Source organism: Capra hircus, chromosome 29 (assembly GCF_001704415.2).
Source record: "Capra hircus breed San Clemente chromosome 29, ASM170441v1, whole genome shotgun sequence".
Taxonomy (NCBI): Eukaryota; Metazoa; Chordata; class Mammalia; order Artiodactyla; family Bovidae; genus Capra; species Capra hircus.
The window spans coordinates 36,981,903-37,006,585 of record NC_030836.1 but is presented as its reverse complement, the minus strand read 5'-3'; the positions used below and the strand labels follow the sequence as shown (position 1 = coordinate 37,006,585).

General features: G+C 43.9%; 1 protein-coding gene across 1 annotated transcript; it reads left to right on the top strand.

Annotated features, from left to right (window-relative positions):
* Positions 14,885-23,948, top strand: LOC102179073 (pregnancy-associated glycoprotein 1-like). The gene is made up of 9 exons (XM_005699663.2): positions 14,885-14,981; positions 16,063-16,213; positions 17,189-17,306; positions 17,403-17,521; positions 18,719-18,912; positions 19,850-19,966; positions 21,626-21,767; positions 21,855-21,953; positions 23,637-23,948. The coding sequence occupies exons 1-9, from the start codon at positions 14,929-14,931 to the stop codon at positions 23,784-23,786; spliced, it is 1,143 nt and encodes a 380-aa protein (XP_005699720.2). The 5' UTR covers positions 14,885-14,928; the 3' UTR covers positions 23,787-23,948.

Sequence of the window (24,683 nt, the reverse complement as noted above, 5' to 3'; positions counted from 1 at the left end):
GAAGGGGGAAGCTCTGGAGAGACTCAGAGTGACCTTGATGCCTGCTTTCTTCCATTGTCTCTCAGGATCTCCAGGAAAATAAAGGTTATTGCTTGTTCTGGCGGCTGTGAGGCTCTGTGGACACTGGGACAGCAAACATTCTCTGACATGAATCACAGCAGGGTCCTCTATGACCCACCTCCCAGAATATTGGAAATAAAAGAAAAAATAAACAAATGGGACCTAATTAATATTAAAAGCTTCTGCACAACAAAGGAAACTATAAGCAAGGTAAAAAGACAGCCTTCGGAATGAGAGAAAATAATAGCAAATGAAGCAACTGACAAACAACTAATCTCAAAAATATACAAGCAACTCCTGCAGCTCAATTCCAGAAAAAAAATGACCTAATCAAAAAATAGGCCAAAGAACTAACCAGACATTTCTCCAAAGAAGACATACAGATGGCTAACAAACACATGAAAAGATGCAAATCAAAACCACAATGAGGTACCATTTCACAGCAGTCAGAATGGCTGCTATCCAAAAGTCTACAAGCAATAAATGCTGGAGAGGGTATGGAGAAAAGGGAACCCTCTTACACTGTTGGTGGCAATGCAAACTAGTACAGCCACTATGGAGAATAGTGTGGAGATTCCTTAAAAAGCTGGAAATAGAACTGCCTTATGACCCAGCAATCCCACTGCTGGGCATATACACTGAGGAAACCAGAATTGAAAGAAACATGTGTACCCCAATGTTCACTGCAGCACTGTTTATAATAGCCAGGACATGGAAGCAACCTAGCTGTCCATCAGCAGATGAATGGATAAGAAAGCTGTGGTACATATACACAATGGAGTATTACTCAGCCATTAAAAAAATACTTTTGAATCAGTTCTAATGAGGTGGATAAAACTGGAACCTATTATACAGAGTGAAGTAAGCCAAAAAGAAAAACACCAATACAGTATACTAATGCATATAAATGGAATTTAGAAAGATGATAACAATAACCCTGTATGCGAGACAGCAAAAGAGACACAGATGTATAGAACAGTCTTTTGGACTCTGTGGGATAGGGCGAGGGTGGGATGATTTGGGAAAATGGCATTGAAACATGTATAATATCATATAAGAAATAAATCGCCAGTCTAGGTTTGATGTAGGATACAGGATGCTTGGGGCTAGTGCACTGGGATGACCCAGAGGGATGGTATGGGCAGGAAGGTAGGAGGGGGTTTCAGGGTTGGGAACATGCGTACAGCCATGGCGGATTCATGTTGATGCATGGCAAAACCAATACAATATTGTAAGGTAATTAGCCTTCAATTAAAATAAATCAATTTAAATTAAAAAAATAAAAGCAAAAAAATTAATTAATTTTTTTAAAAGAAAGATTATTGCTTGTTCTGGTGGCTGCAAGGCCCTTGTGGACACTGGCACAGCACTGATTGAAGGCCCAAGAAGACTGGTCAATAACATACATAAGGTCATCAGCGCCACGCCACAGGGTCCCAAGCTAAAGGGTCATGCCACAGGGTCAATCCCAGTCTCCACACACAGCAAGGATCTCCAGGGCCAACCTCTTTCCCTCTCTCTCTCTAACAGCCCTACGTTTCTTGTTTTGCAGTCAATACCCTGCCCTATATTATCTTCACCATCAACTGCATCAACTATCCCGTGACAGCTTGAGCCTACATCCTCAAGGTGAGGGGACAGTTCTGAGGATTGGTTCTCAAACTGGAGCTTGCAGAAACCAATGGGCTGCTGCTGGGAGGAGGGCGCCCTCTTCAGGCCATGTCACACCATTGCAGATGCTGCTGAGCCCTGTGGCTGGGCCAGTGCCTGCCAGGAAAAAAAAAAAAAAACACTTGAGAGTAAAGGGCCATCTGGGACACTGATCTTCCTGAAATAAATGTGGAGGCGCCACACGATGCTGGCATGGTGGGAGTCACAAGGAGACAGGAACACTAAGGTCCTCAGTCCTCAAAGAGCTTCAGTTCAATCTGAGCCCTAAGGTGCATGAACATGGAAGTCAGCTCTAGCAGTCCCTGATATAGGCCATGTTACAAAGAGAATGGCTGTGGACAGTCCCAGTGTGATGTCCCAGCATAAGTTAACAGTCTTCCTTCCTTCCTCAAAGTTTTTCTGCTTTGGATGATAAATTACATGGTCAGCCTAGTACTCGGCTACATCTTCCCCTTGCTCTGGCCAGGTGCGTCTCTGTGAGTTAGGATACCCGACCCCTCTGTGGGGAGGTTGGATACTAAGGTGAATAAAGGGCGCACAGTGACTGCTCAGCCCCTGCAGAGTGGAGGTTTCATATCATCTCCCTATGGAAGTTCAGAGCAGGCTGATGGGCTGAAAGAAGGCTTTGAGGAAGGGAGGAAATTTCAGGAATTGTAAAAAGACAAACTCATTGAGCCATATGGAGGGCTGCTTGGTTCTAGGCAGAACTGCACTCTATTCCATGCAAATGGCATCTCAAGGTGGTCTGCAATGGGGCACTGGGGACTTACTAGGGGTGTTGAGCGCTATGGACTGACCAGAGCACGTTACCCAACCAAGCCTGGAGTGGCCAAGGAGGGTGAGTGCGGGCCAAAGGAGGCTTCTCAGAGTTCCTGAGTTAAGTCTTCAGGAACGTGTTGTGGGCACTGCTCTATTTAAGATGGATAACCAACAATGAGTTACTGTGTAGCACAGGGAACTCCACTGAGTTATGTGACAGCCTGGATGAAAGAGGTATCTTTGGGACCAGGATACCTGGATACATAGGTTTGAGTTCCTTTACTCTCCACCTGAACTCAAAATATGGTGTGTGTTGTTTACTTTTTTTAATTTTACTTTATTTTACTTTACAATTCTGCATTGTAAATCAGCTATACTCCATACAAAATAAAGTTTTTTAATAAAGTATGGATTGTGGTGACGCAGGAGGAGAACCAGCATTCTCTGCAGAGGAAACAAGGAGCAGGAGTCAGAAGGAAAGAAACAGGGAGTGAGGAGAACTATGGACACACATGTTCTTTTCAAAAAATAATATTGAAGTGTGGCTTATCTTCAGTGTTGCATTAAGGTCTGCTGCACAGCAATCTGATTCAGTTTATACACATAAAAAATATCTTTTTCTTTTTCTTTTTCATGTGCTTTATCAGTGGATATTGAATATAGTTCCTTACACTCTACAGGACTTTGTTGCTTTTCCTTCCTCTGTTTCCCCAAATCCCAGTCCTCTGCTCACCACACCCTTCCTTATGTCAACCTGATGTCTTGGCCCTCTTTGGTTTTGGATGAACTCTCATATCCCCTGCTGCTGAGAAAACCCCTTGATACTTACCAAAAGAGGGAAATAAAAAGTTGGGCTAGGTCTGTATATTGGGGGGAGTCACTGGTAAGGGCTCATGCTGACTGGTGTGTGTCTCTGACTCCCCCAAGATTCTAGAGGCAACTGCTATACCACCTTTAAAGAGAACAGAGTGAGTCCATCTAGAGAGACCTGGATCCTGGGTGATGTCTTCCTGAGGCTGTATTTCTCAGTCTTTGATTGAGGAAATGATAGGATTGGCCTGGCACAGGCAGTGTAAAAGCTGGGAGTGGTTCAGGAATCAGTAAGGCCGCTTCTAACACACACTCACTCACAATTAGGGTACTCCTGCCCAGGATGCTGGTGAACTGTATTTGGTGGTCTGCACACCCTATTCTCAGGAAAGAATAAAGGGTTTCACTCTTAATGGTGCTGAAACAAACGGATGCATCTGTTTGTGTCTGGGAGGTGTACAATGATCGGGAAGGATCTAGCACAAAGTCTGAATAAAAGCTGAGAGGAGCCCAACTCCAACTGGCTTCAAGAAAAAGGTAGACTGATTGAAATGATTCTGGGAATCAGGACACAAGAATCAGAGCAAAGACAAAGATCTCAGTGACTGCACCCAAGAAATCAGAAGTCATCAATTCTCTCTTACCCTCGCTTTTTCCCTTCACTCCTCTTTGATGGTTTTAGCCTGGCAACTTTCTTCCTTAAGGCTTCTACACTTAGTGAGGGAGTCCAAGCTACCTGCCCTAAGGTTTTAAATCCCAAAGACATCACCTAGTAAGGAAAGAAGATTGTAGACATCAGAGTTCAAGGGTTTTTTCTGAATGACCCACTTCAGATCACATGTACAGCCCCAGATCAGCCATCCTGGCAGGGACAAGGGGTCTTATGACTGGCTTTACATTGTCTTTGGCCCTGACGCAGCAGTACACATGATTGTCAATTTCCTCCAGAACTACGTGACTAAAACTGGGGAGAGGCAGCCCCAAGGATAGCAACTGGCAGACGGTCTAGGCCATGGAAGAGTTGGTGATGATGCACCAACTCCACCACCTACTCATTCAGAGGAATTATAAGGAGTAGTGAAATAGACTCTCTTTGTCCCATCTCAGATGATCCTATCACTGGGCTTCTCCTCCAGGGGATTTGGGTGAGGTAATTCATGCAGAGCTGGTTCCCTCTTGTTCCCACACCCCAGTCACCAGCTCTATGCCACGTATGCCTGCTCTGTCCTTTCCAGTGGATCCCTAAGCCATCCCCCTCCTCCAGGGCTCAGAATGCCCCTTCTTTGGCCTCCATTGCTGCTAGGGAGAATGCAATGCATGTACTGGGGGGCCCAGGCTACACAGGGCCTTCAGCCTTTCTGAGCTTCCTCCAAGGGTGGAGCTACAAACTATTTGCTTGAAGCTGCCATGGATAGGCAGTTTTGCAGTGGAAGTGTCCATTCTTTCCACCTGGAGGCCCTCAGTAGATGACTCAGCTGAGACAGCAGGAGTCAGACACTGAAATCCTTTCAGATTGACTGGTTTGAACTCCTTGTTGTATAAGGCACTCTCAAGAATCTTCTCAAGCACCACAGTTCAAAAGCTCAGTTTTTTGCCACTCACCCTTTCTTATGGTCGAGATCGCACATCTGTACATGATTACTGGCAAAATCATAGCTGTAACACTACATACTCCTGTAACAAAGTGAGTCTCTGCTTTTTAATACACTGTCCAGGTTTTTCATGCCTTTCTTCCTTCCAAGGAGCAAGTGTCTTTTAATTTTGTGGCTGCAGTCAAGCTCCATAATGATTTTGGAGCCCAAAGTGAAAGTGAAGTGAATGTAAAGTCTCTCAGTCGTGTCCGACTCTTTGCAACCTCGTGGACTGTAGCCCACCAGGCTCCTCTGTCCATGGGATTCTCCAGGCAAGAATACGGGAGTGGGTTGCCATTTCCTTCTCCAGGGGAATCTTCCTGACCCAGGGATCGAACCCAGGTCTCCCGCATTGCAGGCAGACGCTTTAACCTCTGAGCCACCAGGGAAGCCCAAGAAAATAAAATCTACCACTATTTCCACGTTTCCCTCATCTATATGCCATGATGTGGTGGGACCGGATGCCATGAATGTTGAGTATATTTTTGTGAATAGTTTTTTGAATGTTGAGTTTTAAGCCAGTTTTTGCATCTCCTCTCCTCATCAAGGAGAGGAGTTCTTCTTTGCTTTCTGCCATTAGGGCAGTGTCATCTTCATATCTATGGATGTTGATATTTCTCCCAGCAATCTATATTCCAGTTTGGTAATTATGCAGTGCAGCATATTGGATGATGTCTCCTACATAGAAGTTAAAAAAACCAGAGTGAGAATGTACACCTTGTCACACTTCTTTCCCAGGTTTAAATCTTTCACATATTCTGTGTCTGATTCTAACTGCCACATTTGACCTACATACAGACTTTTCAGGAGACAAGTAAGGTGATCTGGTACTCTTATTTCCTTAAGAATTTTCCACAGTTTGTTGTGGTCCACACAGTGAAAATCTTTAACATAGTCAGTGAAGCAGATGGAAATGTTTTCTGGGATTCTCTTGCTTTCTCTATGATTCAGTGGACGTTGGCAATTTAATCTGTTTCCTCAAACCAGTTTGTACATCTGGAACTTCTCAGTTTATGTAATGTTGTAACTTAGCTTGAAGGATTTTGAGCATTACTTTGCTAGCAAGTGAGATGAGCTCAGTTGCATGATAATTTGAACATTCTTTGGAATTGCCTTTCTTTTGGATTGGAATGAAAACTGATCTTTTCCAGCACTGTGGCCACTGCTGAGTTTTCCAAATTTGCTGACATATTGAATGCAGCACTTTTACAGCCTCATTCTTTAGGATTTTTAAATGGCTCAGCTGGAATTCCATCAGCTCTCCTATCATTGTTTGTAGTGATGCTTCCTAAGGCCCACTTGACTTCATACTCCAGTATATCTGGCATTACAAGAGTGACCCAAGCATCATCTCTATCCAAGTCATTATGACTGTTTTTGCACAGTTCTTCTGTGCATTCTTGCCACTTCTTCTTAATCTCATCTTCTTTTGTTAGGTCTTTGAATTTTCTGTCCTTTCTTGTGCCCATCCTTGCATGAAGTGTTCCTCTGGTAGCTCCAATTTTCCTGAAGCAACCTATACTCTTTACAATTCTATTACTTTCCACTAATTCTTGCACTGTTCACTTATGAAGATTTTCAAATATTTCCTTACTATTCTCTGAAATTCTGCTTTCCATTCTGTATATCTTTCCCTGTCTCCTTTGTCTTTCATTTCTCTTATTTTCTCAGCTGTTTTAAGGCCTCCTCGTGCAACCCCTTTTCCTTCTCACATTTGCTTTTCCTGGGGATGGTTTTGGTGACCACCTCCCATACAGTGTTACAAACCTCCATCCATAGATCTTCAGGCTACCAGACCTAATCCCTTGAATCTGTTATTCATCTCCACTATGAATTCATAATGTATTTAATTTAGGTCATAGCTTAATGGTCTAGTGGTTTTCCTTAATTACTTCAATTTAAGCCTAAATATTGCTTGCTTCTGCCTAACCATTGGTGACAGAACACCATCCACCACTCCCAGCAGGTGTGGAGCAAAAACACACAAATTGAGGACTGTTACCCTGGGTTTGTGATCAGCTTTTCACATGCTTAGTTGTGTGACCTTGATCAAGTCCCTTAACCTCAGTTTTCTCATCTGGAAAATGGGCACCATGATGATAATCCCACCTTTATATTGCATGTGTGCCTGGTAAGAACAAGTGGCCCTGAGGGGACTTTCTGAGTTCCTGACTCTGGAACAAATATGAATTATTCTGCCACCTGGGAAGAAGGAAATCTTCTGTTTAGAGGTTATGGCTGCCATCCCCAAGGCTAAATATCGATTCAAGCCAAATGACATCTATATCTGAACCCTGACACAGAACTCTGACTGAGTCGATGCTTCTGTTTTCTGGGCCCCAACAAGAGCTACTGATTACTGGCTCAGACTACTCCCTTCCCAGCCTTACCAGTCAGCCTTTCCTTGTCAACACCTTCTAGCTTGAAATCACACTGCAAGGAGAGTTGTAAGGCTTTTTTATTTTTTTTCAGTTTTCCACATCTCCAGTGTAGCAACAAGTAGCTGTTATGGCTACTTGTCATAGCAACAACTATGGCAACCTGTACAGTCCAATCTCAGCCTGTTAAATGAAACTGTCCTCATTTGACCCCTCATGTTTAAATTACCTACAGTTGCCTTAGAAACCTTCCTATGCTTGCTGTTTAACGACCAAATATGTGTCGACTTGATCTATGATCTATGTTCATCAGTATATTGGCTTGTAGTTTTCATTTTGTAACATCTTTCTCAGGTTTTTCTATTAGGGTGTTGGTGGCCTCATAAAATGAGTTTGGAAGTCCACCTTCCTCTGCAATTTTCTGGAAGAGTTTGAGTGGGATAGGTTTAGATCTTCTCTAAATCTTTGGTAGGAGAAGGCAGTGGCACCCTACTCCAGTACTCTTGCCTGGAAAATCCCATGGATGGAGGAGCCTGGTAGGCTGCAGTCCATGGGGTTGCGAAGAGTCGGACATGACTGAGCGACTTCACTTTCACTTTTCACTTTCGTGCATTGGAGAGGGAAATGGTAACCCACTCCAGTGTTCTTGCCTGGAGAATCCCAGAGACGGGGGAGCCTGGTGAGCTGCCATCTATGGGGTCGCACAGGGTCGGACACGACTGAAGTGACTTAGCAGCAGCAGCAGCAGGTTTAGATCTTCTCTAAATTTTGGGTGGAATTCAGCTGTGAAGCCATCTGGTCCTGGGCTTTTGTTTGCTGGATGATTTCTGATTACAGTTTCTATATCCATGTTTGTGATATGTGTGTTATGGTTTTCTAATTCCTCCTGGTCCAGTTTTGGAAAGTTGTACTTTTCTAAGAATTTCTCCATTTCTTCCAAGTTGTCCATTTTATTGGCATATAATTGCTGATAGTAGTCTCTTAGGATCCTTTGTATATCTATGTTGTCTGTTGTAATCTCTCCATGTTCATTTCTAATTTTATTGATTTGATTCTTCTCCCTTTTTTCCTTGATGAGTCTGGCTAATGGTGTGTCAATTTTATTTCTCCTCTCAAAGAACCAGATTTTTGCTTTGTTGATATTTCCTATGGGCTCTCTCTTTTTTTTTTTTTTTGCATTTATTTCTGCCAAATTTTGAAGATTTCTTTACTTCTGCTAACCCTGGGGTTCTTCATTTCTTCCTTTTCTAGTTGCTTTAGGTGTAGAGCTAGGTTATTTATTAGACTTTATGTATTTATTTAGGTGATTTATTTGAATTTTTTTCCTGATTCTCAAAAAGCAGATGTCTTTTCACAGTTTATTGAAAAATGTAGTTGTATGTTGCACTTGGTTGTTCTCCTTTAAGACAAAATAACTGTTTCTCTCCCAATTTTAATGGCATTCATTTGTTCAGAAACTGGGAGGAAGCAGGGTGGTTTCTCTTACAGAATATCCCACTATTGAGTTTAGAGCAGGAGTCAACGATACCAGCACAGTGAGTCAGGACCAGTACCAGTCCTTAGTCTATTAGAAACCAGACATCCACAGCAGGAGATGTGCTGCAGGCCAGTGAGTGAGGTTTCAGCTGTATTATATAGCTGCTCCCCAACACTCTCTCATCACCCCCAGAAGAGACAATCTAGCTTGTTTTCCTGGAACTGTTTGTAGTTACATAACCTACGCTTAATAGAAACAAAAATAGCATAAACATTGATGGTTATTTTCCTTTCTCAGTGCTCAGAATGGTGAGTTGGTGCCCTAGCAATCTATCACAGTGACAAATTATATGTTTTCTAATAACATTTGGACACTTTTGGCCATCATAAAATTAAATATAAAAAAACTAAGATCATGGCATCCAGCCCAAACCTTCATGGCAAATAGAAGGAGGAAAGGTGGCAGCAGTGACAGCTTTCTTCATCTTAGCCTCTAAAGCCACTGTGGATGGTGCCTGCAACCATGAAATCAGAAGGCTATTGCTTCTTGGCAGGAAAGCTATTAGAAACATAAACAGTGTGTTGAGAAGCAGAACCATCATTCTGCCCAAAAAAGTGGTAGATGTTTGGCATTTTCATTTGGATTCCTAAACTTTCTGTCCAGTCACCATTGGTCTTTGAAGTCCCTCAGGTTTCTGGTTCTTCAAGATTCCCAAGATTATTTTGTGTGTTTCTTTAACTAGTTCTGAAATCAGTCATCTCTTTAAGATCGTCTGTTGGGAAATGTATTTAGAAGCTACACGTTAGACCTCAGAATAGTCACTGTTATCAAGTTGTCGTTGACTCTCAGCTTTACAGTGGTCAGAGGAAAAGTACACATTTTCCTTAAAAATTAAAATAAAAAGGAATATAATTATTTGGTACAAACTTATGCTTTCAGTTCAGGATTTAAGACAGCAGGGTTTGAATTAAACTTCTTTATGTTATGTGCGAACCTCATTTTCTAGCCACTGAAAGACTTAATTCAGAACATTAGTTTTGATTATTTTCTTGCTTTTACCTGTTAACATACATATGATTCTGTCACAATAACAGAAACAATATGAGGAACAATAAGTTGTTGAATTATTGCTCGCCTCAGCTGTGATGGCGGTGCAGATGTGTGGCAGCTGCAACAGCAGCGCAGAAGCACGGTGGAGAGGAACTACCCCACGTTCCAATCAGGCGTGGCAGCCCAGAGGAGCTACCTTACTTCCAAGGTAAGGAGCAGCGGCTGCACTTTGCTGGAGCAGCCGTGAAGAGATAACCCACATCCAAGGTAAGAGAAACCCAAGTAAGATGGTAGGAACTGAGAGACGGCATCTGAGGGCAGACAGACTGAAACCACAATCACAGACAACTAGCCAACCTATCACATGGATCACAGCCTTGTCTAACTTAAGGAAGCTAAACCATGCCGTGTGGGGCCACCCAAGATGGATGGGTCATGGTGGAGAGGTCTGACAAAATGTGGTCCACTGGAAAAGGGAATGGCAAACCACTTCAATATTCTTACTTTGAGAACTCCATGAACAGAATGATAAGGCAAAAAGATAGGGCGCTGAAAGATAAACTCCCCAGGTCGGTATGTGCCCAATATGCTACTGGAGAACAGTGGAAAAATAACTCCAGAAAGAATGACGGGATGGAGCCAAAGCAAAGACAACCCCCAATTGTGGATGGGACTGGTGATGGAAGCAAGATTCGATGTTGTAGAGAGCAATATTGCATAGGAACTTGGATTGTTAGGCCCATGAATCAAGGCAAATTTGAAGTGGTCAAACAGGAGATGAAAAGAGTGAAAATAGACATTCTAGGAATCAGCAAACTAAGATGGACTGGAGTAGGTGAATTTAACTCAGATGACCAAATGTCAACTATGGTGGGCAGGAATCCCTTTGAAGAAATGGACTAGACATCACAGTCAACGAAAGAGTCTGAAATGCAGTACTTGGATGCAATCTCAATAATGACAGCATTATCTCTGTTCATTTCCAAGGCAAACCATTGAATATCTCAGTAATCAAAGTCTATGCCCCAATCAGTAATGCTGAAGTTGAACAATTCTATGAAGACCTACAAGACCTTCTAGAACTAACACCCCAAAAAGATGTCCTTTTCATTATAGGGGACAGGAATGCAAAAGTAGGAAGTCAAGAAACACAAGGAGTAGCATGCAAATTTGGTCTTGGAGTACAGAATGAAGCAGGACAAAGGCTAATAAAGTTCTGCCAAGAGAACGCACTGGTCATAGGAAACACCCTCTTCCAACAACACAAGAGAAGACTCTATACATGGGCATCACCAGATGGTCGACACCAAAATTAGATTGATTATATTCTTTTCAGCCAAAGATGGAGAAGCTCTATAAAGTCAGTGAAAGCAAGACTAGGAGTTGATGGTGACTTTGCCAAAATCAGACTGAAATTGAAGAAAGTGGAGAAAAGAACTAGACCATTCAGGTATGACCTAAATCAAATCCCTTAGGACTATTCAGCGGAAGTGAGAAGTAGATTTAAGGGACTAGATCTAATAGAGTGCCTGATGAACTATGGATGGAGGTTCATGATGTTGTACAGGAGACAGGAATCAAGACCACCCCAAAGAAAAAGAAATGCAAAAAAGCCAAATGGCCGTCTGAGAAGGCCTTATATATAACTGTGAAAATAAGGGAAGCAAAAAAAACAAATGAGAAAAGCAAAGATATAGCCATTTGAATGGAGAGTTCCAAAGAATAGCAAGGAGAGATAAGAAAGCATTCCTCAGTGATCAGTACAAAGAAATAGAGGAAAACAATAGAATAGGAAAGACTAGAGATATCTTCAAGAAAATTAGAGATACCAAAGGAATATTTCATGCAAAGATAAGCTCAATAAAGGACAGAAATGGTATGGACCTAACAGAAGCAGAAGATATTAAGAAGAGGTGGCAAGATATACAGAAGAACAGTACAAAAAAAGATCTTTACGACATAGATAATCATGATGGTGTAATCACTCACCTAGAGCCAGACATCCTGGAATGTGAAGTCTAATGGGCCTTAGGAAGCATCACTATGAACAAAGCTAGTGGACGTGATGGAATTCCAGTTGAACTATTTCAAATCCTGAAAGATGATGCTGCGAAAGTGCTACACTCAATATGCCAGCAAATTTGGAAAACTCAGCAGTGGCCACAGGACTGGAAAAGTTCAGTTTTCATTGCAATCCCAAAGAAAGGCAGTGCCAAAGAATGCTCAAACTACAGCAAAAGTGCACTCATCTCACAAGCTAGTAAAGTAATGCTTAAAATTCTCCAAGCCAAGCTTCAGCAATGCATGAACCATGAATTTCCAGATGATCAAGATGGTTTTATAAAAGGCAGAGGAACCAGAGATCATATTGCCAACATCTGATGGATTATTGAAACAGCAAGAGAATTCCAGAAAAACATCTACTTCTGTTTTACTGACTATGCAAAAGCTTTTTACTCTGTGGACCACAATAAAATATGGAAAATTCTGAAAGAGATGGGAATACCAAGCCACCTGACCTGCGTCTTGAGAAACCGATATGCAGGTCAGGAATCAACAGTTAGAACTGCACATGGAACAACAGACAGGTTCCAAATAGGAAAGGAGTACGTCAAGGCTGTATATTGTCACTCTGCTTATTTGACTTATATGCAGATTACATCATGAAAACGCTGGGCTGGAGGAAGCAAGGATGGAATCAAGATTGCTGGGAGAAATATCAATAACCTCAGATATGCAAATGACATCACCCTTATGGCAGAAAGTGAAGAAGAATGAAAGAACATCTTGATGAAGGTGAAAGAAGAGAGTGAAAATGGTGGCTTAAAGCTCAACATTTAGAAAACTAAGATCATGGCATCTGGTCCCATCACTTCATGGGAAATAGATGGGGAAACAGTGGGGACAGTGACTGACTTCATTCTTCTGGGCTCCAAAATCACTGCAGATGTTGAGTGCAGCCATGAAATTAAAACACACTTACACCTTGGAAAGAAAGTTGTGACCAACCTAGACAGCATATTGAAAAGCAGAAACATTACTGTGTCAACAAAGGTCTGTGTAATCAAGGCTATGGTTTTTCCAGTGGTCATGTATGGATGTCAGAGTTGAAATATAAAGAAAGCTGAGCCCCAAAGAACTGATGCCTTTGAACTATTGTGTTGGAGAAGACTCTCAAGTGTCCCTCGGACTAAAAGGAGATCCAACCAGTCAATCCTAAAGGAAATCAGTCCTGAATGTTCACTGGAAGGACTGATGCTGAAGCTGAAACTCCAATACTTTGGCCACCTGATGCGAAGAGCTGACTCATTTGAAAAGACTCATATGTTGGAAAAGATTGATGGCAGGAAGAGAAGGGGATGACAAAGGATGAGATGGTTGGATGGCATCACAAACTCAATGAACGTGAGTATGTGTGGACTTCAGGAGTTGGTGATGAACAGGGAGGCCTTGTGTGCTGCTGTTCATGGACTCACAAAGAGTTAGACATGACTGAGCAACTGAACTGAACTGAAGTTGTTGAACATAGTTTCAGATTTCTTTCCTTATTTCTTTTGGTTTTCTTTGGTTTTGTTTTTGATGGGCAGTATTTTTGTTTTTCCTTAGAAGATATTCCGCTCTGAATGTAGAGTCATAAGTCTGAATTTTAAAGCCACTTAAGCAATGTGTTGTTATAGGTAGCTAGTCAAAAACTTGATGCAATTAGATTTGTCTTTGTTCTCAATTTGTTCAGTTCAGTTCAGTTCAGTCCTTCAGTTGTGTCCGTCTCTTTGCAATGCCATCGACTGCAGCATGCCAGGCTTCCCTATCCATCACCAACTCCCGGAGCTTGCTCAAGCTCATGTCCATCGACTTGGTGATGCCATCCAACTATCTAATCCTCTGTCTTCCACTTCTCCTCCTGCCTTCAATCTTTCCTAATATCAGGGTCTTTTCCAATGAGTCAGCATGTTTAGTATGCATATATCTCTTTGTAAATCAACAAACATGAATCAAATTCCTCTCTGTCCCCACTGCACTCCCAACTCTAGGCCAGAAATAAAACCCTGCATAGACTGAAAGCTGATTCCAGCACATCGCTGTGGAGATTTCATTCCCACTGTTTTTTCAAGAAAAAAAAAAAAAAGAAGAAGAAGAAGTTGCTAACAGTAAAATCAGTAGATTGTACATAAATATCCAAACTTCTGATTCTCTTGAAAGCATGGCCAACTGGCCTGCTTTCCAGCATGGGTGAAGTGGAGGTAAGGCTGCTCCCAGTGGTAAGGCCTGTGCTGCCCAGAGTCCAACATGGCCACCTAGTCTTAGTATCATATTGACTGCCTCCTTGGAACATGAGTCTAGTGAGAACTAGACTGCTAGCTCTCTTAAGCTAAAGACTACTTTTGTCTTGATCAACTTTGACTTTGAAACCTTTAACCCAGAACCTAGCACACAGTTCTTCCTTGTACAGTTGTTGAATGATATAAAATATCTTATAGATCCTTATGACATTTCTTCCAATACTGAAACCATACAATTGACATACTGCCCTGCCCTAAATATTTGATGCAGACTGGCATCATAGATGCCCCTGATGTCTGCCATTAGACCTACTAACTAAAGCCAGTTGTATGTCCCTGAGATGTCCCCGAAGTCTTCACTTTGCCATTGGACAATTTATCCTCCTAGCAATCTCCTCTTCAATGAAGACAGCAATGCATATCTCATGAAGTGGCTAGGAAGATGACATGAAACCATGGGTGTCGAGCATGGCCTCTAGTATCCATTTTCATGATATTCTTAGTTTTTCTCCAAGTAGTCAAGGTTCTCCATCTTTGTAGATGTCCATACAGATCAGTTTGATTTTCCAGCCAAGCTTCAAGGAAGAGATTTCACTTCAATTCTCTCTAGTCTGAGAAGCTTCAAAGGCTACTCACCAAAGACACTGATGAAGGTAAAGATTTTATCAAGAGCTTTGTGTGTTTTTCAGATCTTTTAGTGGCCTAAAGGGGAAAACTAAGGTAGGTCAGAGCATATATAACTAAGGACTACTGGTCACCACTACATGCTAAGAACCCAAACTTCCCTGAGTACTTGGAGCCAGGAAAGAAGCATGAAGTGGCTTGTGCTCCTTGGGCTGGTGGCCTTCTCAGAGTGCATAGTCAAGTAAGTATGGGGACAGTAAGCCACATCATATTCCTTTCTCGGATTTTTCTTTTCATCTGCTTATTCTTCCACCCATCAGGTTTAGAAGGGAATGGAATATCTCCCTAAGAATCTTAAAGTCCAACTCTTTCTTTTTGATAAGTAACTTGCTATAGGAACTGTGGGTCCCAAGATCTTGATGTAGATTTGCATGGTTGCACAACTCTTGGGTTCCAGTCTTTTCATGACCTGTTGAAAATGCAACTCCTTTCAACTGTTCAGTGCTCAGTCTATGCAGATGTCGGTGTGGCCCTGTGGAATAGCACTTTTCTACATTTTATTCAACATGTCCTCTTTTTTCCCTGTCTACTTCAGTGTGTATATGTCTATGTCTGCATCTCTGTATCACTGTCATTTACCTCTCCCTCTCTTTGGAAGTCACTCGGAGTGTATTTCTCTCTATGTTGTTGTCTTTTAATTTCTCATTTGACTCATCCTTCCTTCCCAAGCCTCTGAATTTCCCTTACTTGTTCCCTATAACTTGGATTCTTCTTTCAACTCTCTCTTCTCTTTCAACTTGGAGAAAGATACATTGTTTCATATACACTGTTTTTTATCTGACAAACACTGTGACCACAGCCAACTCAGAAACCTCTTGCATTTCAAACTGCTCCCTTTTAAAAGAAGATGAGTCCCCCTTCTACCTCCTTCCTTGAGGTTCTATGAGACGGATAGAGTAGGATGGCAACAGCAATGCTAATGGCTGTCATTTTTGAAACTTCTATTTATCAAGTACCTTATATCCGTCACTTTGCTTATCCCCAAGATATTCTATTTGTGGGTTTGTATTGTTACATTCCACCATTTTACCGAAGGGCAGACTGAGATACCACATGGTCATATAGCTTACCTAAGATTGCAGAACAGAACCTGTATTCAAATCTATGTCCTTGCCATGGTATATACATAAAATTCTGATAATAATGTGTCTCATAAAAATGATTGGAAAGTATACATGGCCATTACAATGATAGTTATACCTTAACACTGACAGCTTGTTGTAGCATCTTCTTTGTTTTCTTTGTCAAATGCTCGGTGAAAGAATACCTCTAAGGAGAGTGAAGACCGTGAGAAAAACCCTCAGTGGAAAAAACATGCTGAACAATTTCCTGAAGGAGCATGCTTACAGACTGTCCCAGATTTCCTTTCATGGCTCAAATCTAACTATTCACCCCTTGAGAAACATCATGGATGTGAGTATTTGGGGAGGATAGTTCTCCACAGCTCCCCCAGTGCTCTAGCCTAGCACCGGGACTCATCTGGAGGTGTCAGGTGGGATGTTGGGTTTGGGGTTCCTGCAGGAGGTAGAGATACTGGAAAACAGGGACCCCACTCAGAGGAGAAGGACTCTTATCCTTAATTGTTGGTCTTTGTGACTGGGCCCAGCTATTACCAAGTGGCAGGTAAATATCCATTTCTGCATCAAAGATGTGTCATTAGTTTGAGGGCGATGGTTCCTTCTAAACTAAGTGAGCCACTCAGTTACAGATGAAGAATGAACTATCACTTTCAAAAGGTAAAACCAACTGCAAAGCAATTGCGAATCCCGAGGCAGAGGAATTCAGTTTCCACAGATGCAAGAACCACAGCAGTAAAAATTTATTGAACCTGTATTGTGTTTAAGGCCATAAGAATCTAACACTGGGGTTACTGTTTTTAGATTAGCCAAAGGGCTTAGTTTGTCTTCAAGAATGCCCATGCCAGCCTAAGAGATAGGCAAAGAGTAAATACATGTCAAGTGAAAGGGTCACCTGTGTGGTGTTGATTGGATGTGGTCTGAGTTTAGAGGGAGTGGCTGGGGTTGATCAAGAAGGACCTCCGGGAGAAGGGGGTGCTAAGGCTGGGTTTGAAGAGACTACAGAGTTTCTCAAATGAAGGCACCAGGACTTCCCTGGGTGTCTAGCATTCCTGGAGGTGCAGTGGTTATGCCCCTGGGCTTCCCATGCAGGAGGTACCACTTCAATGCCTGGTCATAGAGTCAATATCCTGCATAAAATGTAGCACAGGAAAAATATATCAAATGCAGACTCCTCTGTGACCAAAGTCTTTGAGCTGCACAGTGGCTAGAAAGTGGTCTCAAGAGATATGTGATACCCAGAAGGAGGTATCAGTGTGGGAACAGAGGGTAGCCAGTTCTGCACTAACCCACTCCCTTCTTTTCCCTGTAGAAGCTCTACGTGGGTAACATCACCATTGGAACACCCCCTCAAGAATTCCAGGTTATCTTTGACACAGGCTCATCTGACTTGTGGGTGTCCTCCGTCTTTTGCAAGAGCCCAACCTGTTGTGAGTAGACATCCTGTTCCCGGACCATCTTTCACTTGCCCTGTGGCCCTGTTTCCACTCTTGGCACCTGATGACACTCATCCCTTGTGTCTGCAGCTACACACATTAGGTTCAGACATCGTCAGTCTTCCACCTTCCGGCTTGCCAATAAGACGTTCGGGATCATGTATGGATCTGGGAGAATGAAAGGAGTTGTTGTTCATGACACAGTTCGGGTAATGGTGTAACAAATGCTGAGTCAGGACTGGCTATGGAGTGACCACTGCTTGCAAAACAGATGCAGGACCATCTGGCAGGACCCTCCCTAGCCTATCTCATATAGATATTGGCCATCTTATCCACAGGAACATGTCCCTGGGTAGGCAGTGCTTGTGGCGACACATGAGCAAACAGATTAGCTAACCCAGAGAGTGGCTTGAGGTGTGGACTTGCAGCTCCTCTGTCCATGAGCAGTTCAAGGTTCATTTTGCTGGGTGTGAGAAGAGGTGATAAAAGTACCCACTCTCATCTTCACAGACTGTTCCAGGCACTTTCAGGTGATAACTGGTTTAATTCTGCAACAACCCCACACAGCAGTTACTCTGATTAACTGATGGCATATGAGAAACTGAGGTGCAGACAGCAAGGACCTTACTGAGGGCACACATGTGGTAAAAGGTGGAGTTAGTTTGGCTTTTCAAGACTGCAGTTGCTGTAAGACATTTGGGGACAGAATAAAACTGATCTGGGGACCCTGGTGGCAGACTAGGGCTTCAGGTATCCAGAATGGGAAACTGGAGGCCTGAGAATTCAAGGAGTCTGATAAATGAGTTCTCACTCTAGACGACCATTAAGAGTCTAATAAAGCTATGTCCTGCCTCCCCCAAAGTACTTGAGTAGTTCCCCCCTCTCTCTCTTTCTCTGTCATACACACTCACGGAAATACACACATATCCCCAAAAGGGAACTTACCAGGCAGTAATTTCATAGAACCCTGCAAGCAAGATTGAGTTTTCAGCTTCTGTCTTCCTGGACAGATGCAGAATTCCCAGTACATTACAGAGAATGCAGTCCATTCCTGTCATTAGGTCATAGTGATGCCAAAGAGAAGGCTATCTTGCTCTCGATTGTTTTGTCCATAAGGAGGCACCAATGGGACCTGGCCTGACTCTTGGTTGCCCCACCTGTACAGAAGCCATGAGGCCAATTTGACTCACTCAAGTGGTGTTTTTCAGAGGGGCAGATGTTTTAAAATTCACAGCTTCTCTCAAATGGAACCCAGATTCCCCTCCCAGCTTGGTCTAACCATCTGTGGGCCACCGAAGACAGAGCCCAGCCTCAATTCTTTTCCAAGGATCTTATGGCAATGCACCCCATCCCAGTCCTAGCCCCATTTCACATATCTGTAGTAGGAATACTCTTCTCTCCCACAGATTGGGGACCTTGTTAGTACTGACCAGCCGTTCGGTCTAAGTGTGACAGAATATGGGTTTGAGGGTATACCTTTTGATGGCGTCTTGGGCTTGAACTACCCCAAACTATCCTTCTCTGGAGCCATCCCCATCTTTGACAACCTGAAGAATCAAGGTGCCATTTCTGAGCCTGTTTTTGCCTTCTACTTGAGCAAGTAAGTCTGAGATGGACAATCCATTTCTCCAAATTAGCTGTAAGATGCTTTCAGTTGCATGAAAATTATAGGACACTTGGTAAAAAAGTATTCTGTGAGATAATCTAACCCAGGATAACTATGGCCCCAGGGCCCTACCTGGCTTTACCACTGGCTTTTATAAATAACTTTTTATTAGAACACAACCCTACTCTTGAGCTCAAGACCAGTAACTTGGTCTTGGGGTGGTGGGGGAGGGGCGGTGAGTGAGGAGGAAGACTAATGGAAGGTAACAGGAATCAAGTTGAAGGAAAACGTATTAGGATTTGCTGATGAATTTGATAAGGAAGGAGGAAGAAGGATGGGGGATATCTTTCCTTCCTCATTAGCATTTCACTGGGAGCCCAGGACCAGCTACCCAATTTGTAGGAGCCAGTGAAAAATGAAAGTGTAGGACACAAAATTGTGGGACCCCTTGTTCAAGAAATATTAAACATTTCAAGGCAGGGAGAACAGAAGTGGTGTCCCTTCTAGTGTGGAGCCCTTTGGCTAGTAGAGGTCACAGGCCATGGGAGGCAACTCTGAGTGACCTGAACCCACACCAATAGAATTCCCAGGCCTTGATTTTTCTGAAAAATGACAAGGTGGACAAGGAGAAAGCCAAACACTTCAGCACCCTGTCCTCTGAGGGTTTCTGAGCACTCAGGCCGCTGGAGGTCCAGAGCTTCTTCAGAAGACATAGTGGGTGGAGCCCAGTCAAGTGATTAGCTTCTAACCTCCTCTGTGCCACTCATTAGCCAGTTAGGGACCTCAGTCTGGATCTCAATTGCCCCTAGACTCTATTTCTGCATCTGTACATGGGGACCTTATTAGGACCTTGATGGGTGGACAAGCACAGCTCTCAGACAGTGCTGTTATTAATGTCCTCCAAGGAGCACCCCCTCTCTTCTCTCTACAGAGACAAGTGGGAGGGCAGTGTGGTGATGTTTGGTGGGGTGGACCACCGCTACTACAAGGGAGAGCTCAACTGGGTACCATTGATCCAAGCTGGTGACTGGAGTGTACACATGGACCGGTAAGCCTGTCCCTCTGAGGATCAGTCCAAGTGATACTCCTGCTACTGTACATGGACACAGGCAGACACACACAAATGCATTCTAGACACATAGTCACACAGATATATACACCACCCACAACGAAACAGACAGACACACAGACACATGGAAACACACAAGCAGACACATATAAACCTACACAGAGACACATAAAAACATACATAGCTAGTCAGAGACACACAAGCACACACATAGATACATGCAAACACACATACAAACAAACACACAAGCACATGGATACACAAACAACACATGGGTTCATAATCCCCATGCTTTCTGAGCCAGGCTCAGACCAGGGAACTAAAAGGTACCAGAGAGGTCTGGGCTGCTGGTAGAGGGCTGCACCCACTGCCTTTTGAGGTGGGAAGCATGGTTAGAGGACTTTACAGATGGTGAACAGAGAATCAGGGAGAATGTCACCAGCCTGAACAGAGTTATGATAAGAAGACCAACAATTGAGGGCTACCTAGGACATACAGATAAATGTCTGTTTAAAAACTGGGAAGCCCTGAACAAATGGGGAAAACTGGTCTCCTTAGAGAGCAGCTACCCCGAAGTGGAGAGAGGTTGGCTGCAGTCTAAAGCCACGAAAGCAACTAATAAAAAAGACACCCCACGTTCTTGGGCACACAGTGGGACAGGGGCTATAACAGAGAATCAGGAAGGTGGGATACAGGAGTGACTTGAGGACAGGAGGCATAATTGATAGGGTTCTGTGTGATACCCTCAGACAAAAGTTGACCTCTTTTGGGGGGTTTCCATTTGCTAGTCATGTATTTCCTGACCAGGGTCTCAGGGTCTGAACTGGTTGTAGGAGTAGTGCTGGCAGACACCCTCTCCCAGAGGAGCCCCTCTCTCCCACCGCTATGAGAATCTGCTGCCCCGGTGAATCTCCATCTTTACTCTGTGTGACTCATATTTGTTCCCCACTAGATACAGCTCTCTGGATGTTTTTCATTGTTTTCTCAGTCTTCATTCACTCACTGAACAGACAAACATTGGGCATCCACTCTGTGTCAGGCACTTTAGCGAGGCAAGGAGAATAAAACTCGCCCTCACATCTAAGAAGGCAGATGTATATGAAGTGACTCACCCACATAGTGAATTGTCACTTTGGTACATGCTAGACATGAGGAGGAGAAGGCAATGGCCACCAACTCCAGTACTCTCGCTTGGAAAATCCCAGGGATGGCAGAGCCTGGTGGGCTGCCTTCTATGGGGTCACATAGAGTCGGACACGACTGAAGTGAGTTAGCAGCAGCAGCAGCAGCAGACATGAGGAAGGGTCTACAGAGAGTGACCAAGACAGGAGACTGATAAACACGAGGGGAAAGTCTTCCCGAAAACAATACAATTAAGGTGGTATCTGGAAAATGGGAGGAAATTTGCTAGTCAAAGGGAGTGGAGTCTTCTTAGAAAGAAGACCATTCTGTGTCAAGGTGCAAAAGAGCCTGGTGTATTCAAATACTGCATTCGAGGATGTCAAGAAAGGTGCTGTGTCTAGAGCAAATGAAAAAAGGGCAAGAGATGAAGGGCTGTTTAGGAGACAGTCGGGAAGGGGGCAGCTCTGGGGAGACTCAGAGTGACCTTGATGCCCACTTTCTTCCATCGTCTCTCAGCATCTCCATGAAAAGAAAGGTTATTGCTTGCTTTGGTGGCTGCGAGGCTGTTGTGGACACTGGGACGTCACTGATCGAAGGCCCAAGAAGACTGGTCAATAACATACAGAAGCTCATTGGTGCCACGCCATGGGGTTCCGAGGTAAAGGGTCATGCCCCAGGGTCACTCTCAGGTTCCACACACCACAAAGGTCTCCAGGGCCAACCTCTCACCCTCTCTCTCTAATAGCACTACGTTTCATGTTTTGCGGTCAGTACTCTGCCCTCTATCATCTTCACCATCAATGGAATCAACTACCCAGTGCCAGCTCGAGACTACATCCTCAAGGTGAGGGGACAATACTCAGGGTTGTTTCTCAAACTGGAGCTTGCAGGAACCCCTGGGCTGCTGCTGGGAGGAGGGTGGAGTCTGCAGGCCATGTCACACCATTTCAGATGCTGCTGAGCCCTGTGACTGGGCCAGTGCCTGCCAGAAAACCAACCACTTGAGATTAAAGGACAGTCTGGGAAACTGATCTTCTTGAAATATATGTGGAGACGCCACACCATGCTGGCACGGTGGGAGTCACAAGGAGAGGGGAACACTAAGGTCCTCAGTCCTCAAAGAGCTTCAGTTCAATCTGAGCCGTAAGGTGCATGAACATGGAAGTCAGCTCTAGCAGTCCCTGAAATAGGCCATGTTACAAACAGAATCACTGGGAACAGTCCCAGTCTGATATTCTAGCACAAGTTAACAGTCTCCCTTCCCTTTTCAAAGTTTTCCTGGTTTGGATGATAAATTACATGGTCACCCTAGTTCTCAGCTGCCATTTCCCCTTGCTCTGGCCAGGTGCCTCCTTTGTGAGTTGGGATACCCGACCCCTCTGTGGGGAGGCTGGATGCTAAGGTGAATAAAGGGCGCACAGTGACTGCTCAGCCCCGGCACAGGGTGGAGGCTTCATGTCAGCTTCCTATGGGAGTTCAGAGCAGGCTAATGGGCTCAAAGAAGGCTTTGAGGAAGAGAGGGAATTGCAGGAATTCTAAAACCACAAACACATTCAGCCATATGGAGGGTTGCTTGGTTCTAGGCAAAACTGCACAGGATTCCATGCAAATGGCATCTCAAGGTGGTGTGCACTGGGGCACTGGGGCACTGGGGACTTACTAAGTGTGATGAGGGCTATGAACTGACCAGTGGGGATGGGGAACCTGAGTAAGTTACCCAGACAAGCTGAGAGTGGCCGAAGAGGGTGAGTGTGGCCCGAAGGAGGCTTCCCAGAGTTACTTAATTAAGTCTTCAAGAACATGTTGTGGGCACTGCTATATTTAAGATGGATAACCAACAACAGAATGCTGTGTAGTACACGGAACTCCACTCAGTTACATTACAGTCTGGATGGGAGGGGGATCTTTGGGACCAGGATACATGGATACATATGGTTGAGTCCCTTTACTGTCCACCTGAAACTAAGAATATTGTTAATCAGCTATACTCCAATACAAAATGAAGTTGTTTTTAATAAAGTACAGATTGTGGGGATGCAGGAGGAGAACCAGCATTCTCTGCAGAGAAAACAAGGAGCAGGAGACAGAAGAAAGGAAACAGGGAGTGAGGGGAACTATGGACACACTTGTTCTTTTTAAATAATTATATTGAAGTGTGGCTAATCTTCAGTGTGGTGTTAAGTTCTGCTGCACAGCAATGTGACTCAGTTATGCTTTCTTATTCTTTTTCATGTGTTTTATCAGTGGATACTGAATATAGTTCCTTATGCTCTACAGAAGGACTTTGTGTTTTTCATTCCTGTTTCCCCAACTCCCAGTCCTCTGCTCACCACACCCTTCCACCTGGCAACCTCATGTCTTGGTCCTCTTTGGTTTTGGATGAACTCTCATATGCCATGCTGCTGAGAAAACCCCTTGATACTTACCAAAAGTGGGAAATAAACAAAGAATTGTGCTAGGTCGGGATATTGGGGAGAGTCACCAGTAAGGGCTCATGCTGACTGGTGTGTGTCTCTGACTCCCCCAGGATTCTAGAGGCCACTGCTATACCACCTTTAAAGAGAACAGAGTGAGTCCATCTAGAGAGACCTGGATCCTGGGTGACGTCTTCCTGAGGCGGTATTTCTCAGTCTTTGATCGAGGAAATGACAGGATTGGCCTGGCACGGGCAGTGTAAATGCTGGGAGTGGTTCAGGAATCAGTAAAGCTGCTCCTAACACAAACTCACTCACAGTTAGGCTACTCCTGCCCAGGATGCTGATGAACTGTATTTGGTGGTCTGCACACCCTATTCTCAGGAAAGAATAAAGGGTTTCACTCTTAATGGTGCTGAAACAAATCGGTGCCTCTGTTTGTGTCTCGGAGTGCAGTATCTAGAACCAAGTCTGAATCAAAATGGAGAGGAGCCCAACTGCAACTGGCTTCAAGAGATTCATTGAAATGATTCTGGGAAACCAGGACACAAGAATCAGAGCAAAGACAAAGACCTCAGTGACTGCACCCAAGAAATCAGAAGTCATCAATCCTCTCTTACCCTCACTCTTTCCCTTCACTCTTTTTCGATGGTCTTAGCCTGACAACTTTCCTCCTTCAGGCTTCTACACCTAGTGAGGGAGTCCAAGCTACCTGCCTGAGGGTTTTAAATCCCAAAGGCATCACCTAGTAAGGAAAGAAGATTGCATACATCACAGTTCAAGGGTGTTCTCTGAATGACCCACCTCAGTTCACATGTACAGCCCTAGATCAGCCATCCTGGCAGGGACAAGGGGTCTTATGACTGGCTTTACATTGTCTTTGGCCCTGACCCAGCAGCACATATGACTGTCAATTTCCTCCAGAACTACGTGACTGGAGCTGGGGAGAGGCAGCCCCAAGGATAGCGACTGGCAGATGGTCTAGGCCCTGGAAGAGTTTGTGATGACCCAACAACTCCACCACCTCCTTATTCAGAGGAATTATAAGGGGTGATGAAATAGACTGTCTTCATCCCATCTCAGATGATCTTATCACTTGGCTTCTCTTCCAGGGGAGTTTGGGTGAGATACTTCATACAAAGCTCATTACCTCTTGTTCC

Coding starts and splice junctions, on each gene's coding strand:
- LOC102179073 (XM_005699663.2), top strand. CDS start 14,929: ATGAAGTGGCTTGTGCTCCTTGGGCTGGTGGCCTTCTCAGAGTGCATA. Junction 19,967..21,625: donor TGGAGTGTACACATGGACCG/GTAAGCCTGTCC, acceptor ATCGTCTCTCAG/CATCTCCATGAAAAGAAAGG. Junction 21,768..21,854: donor CCACGCCATGGGGTTCCGAG/GTAAAGGGTCAT, acceptor TCTCTCTAATAG/CACTACGTTTCATGTTTTGC.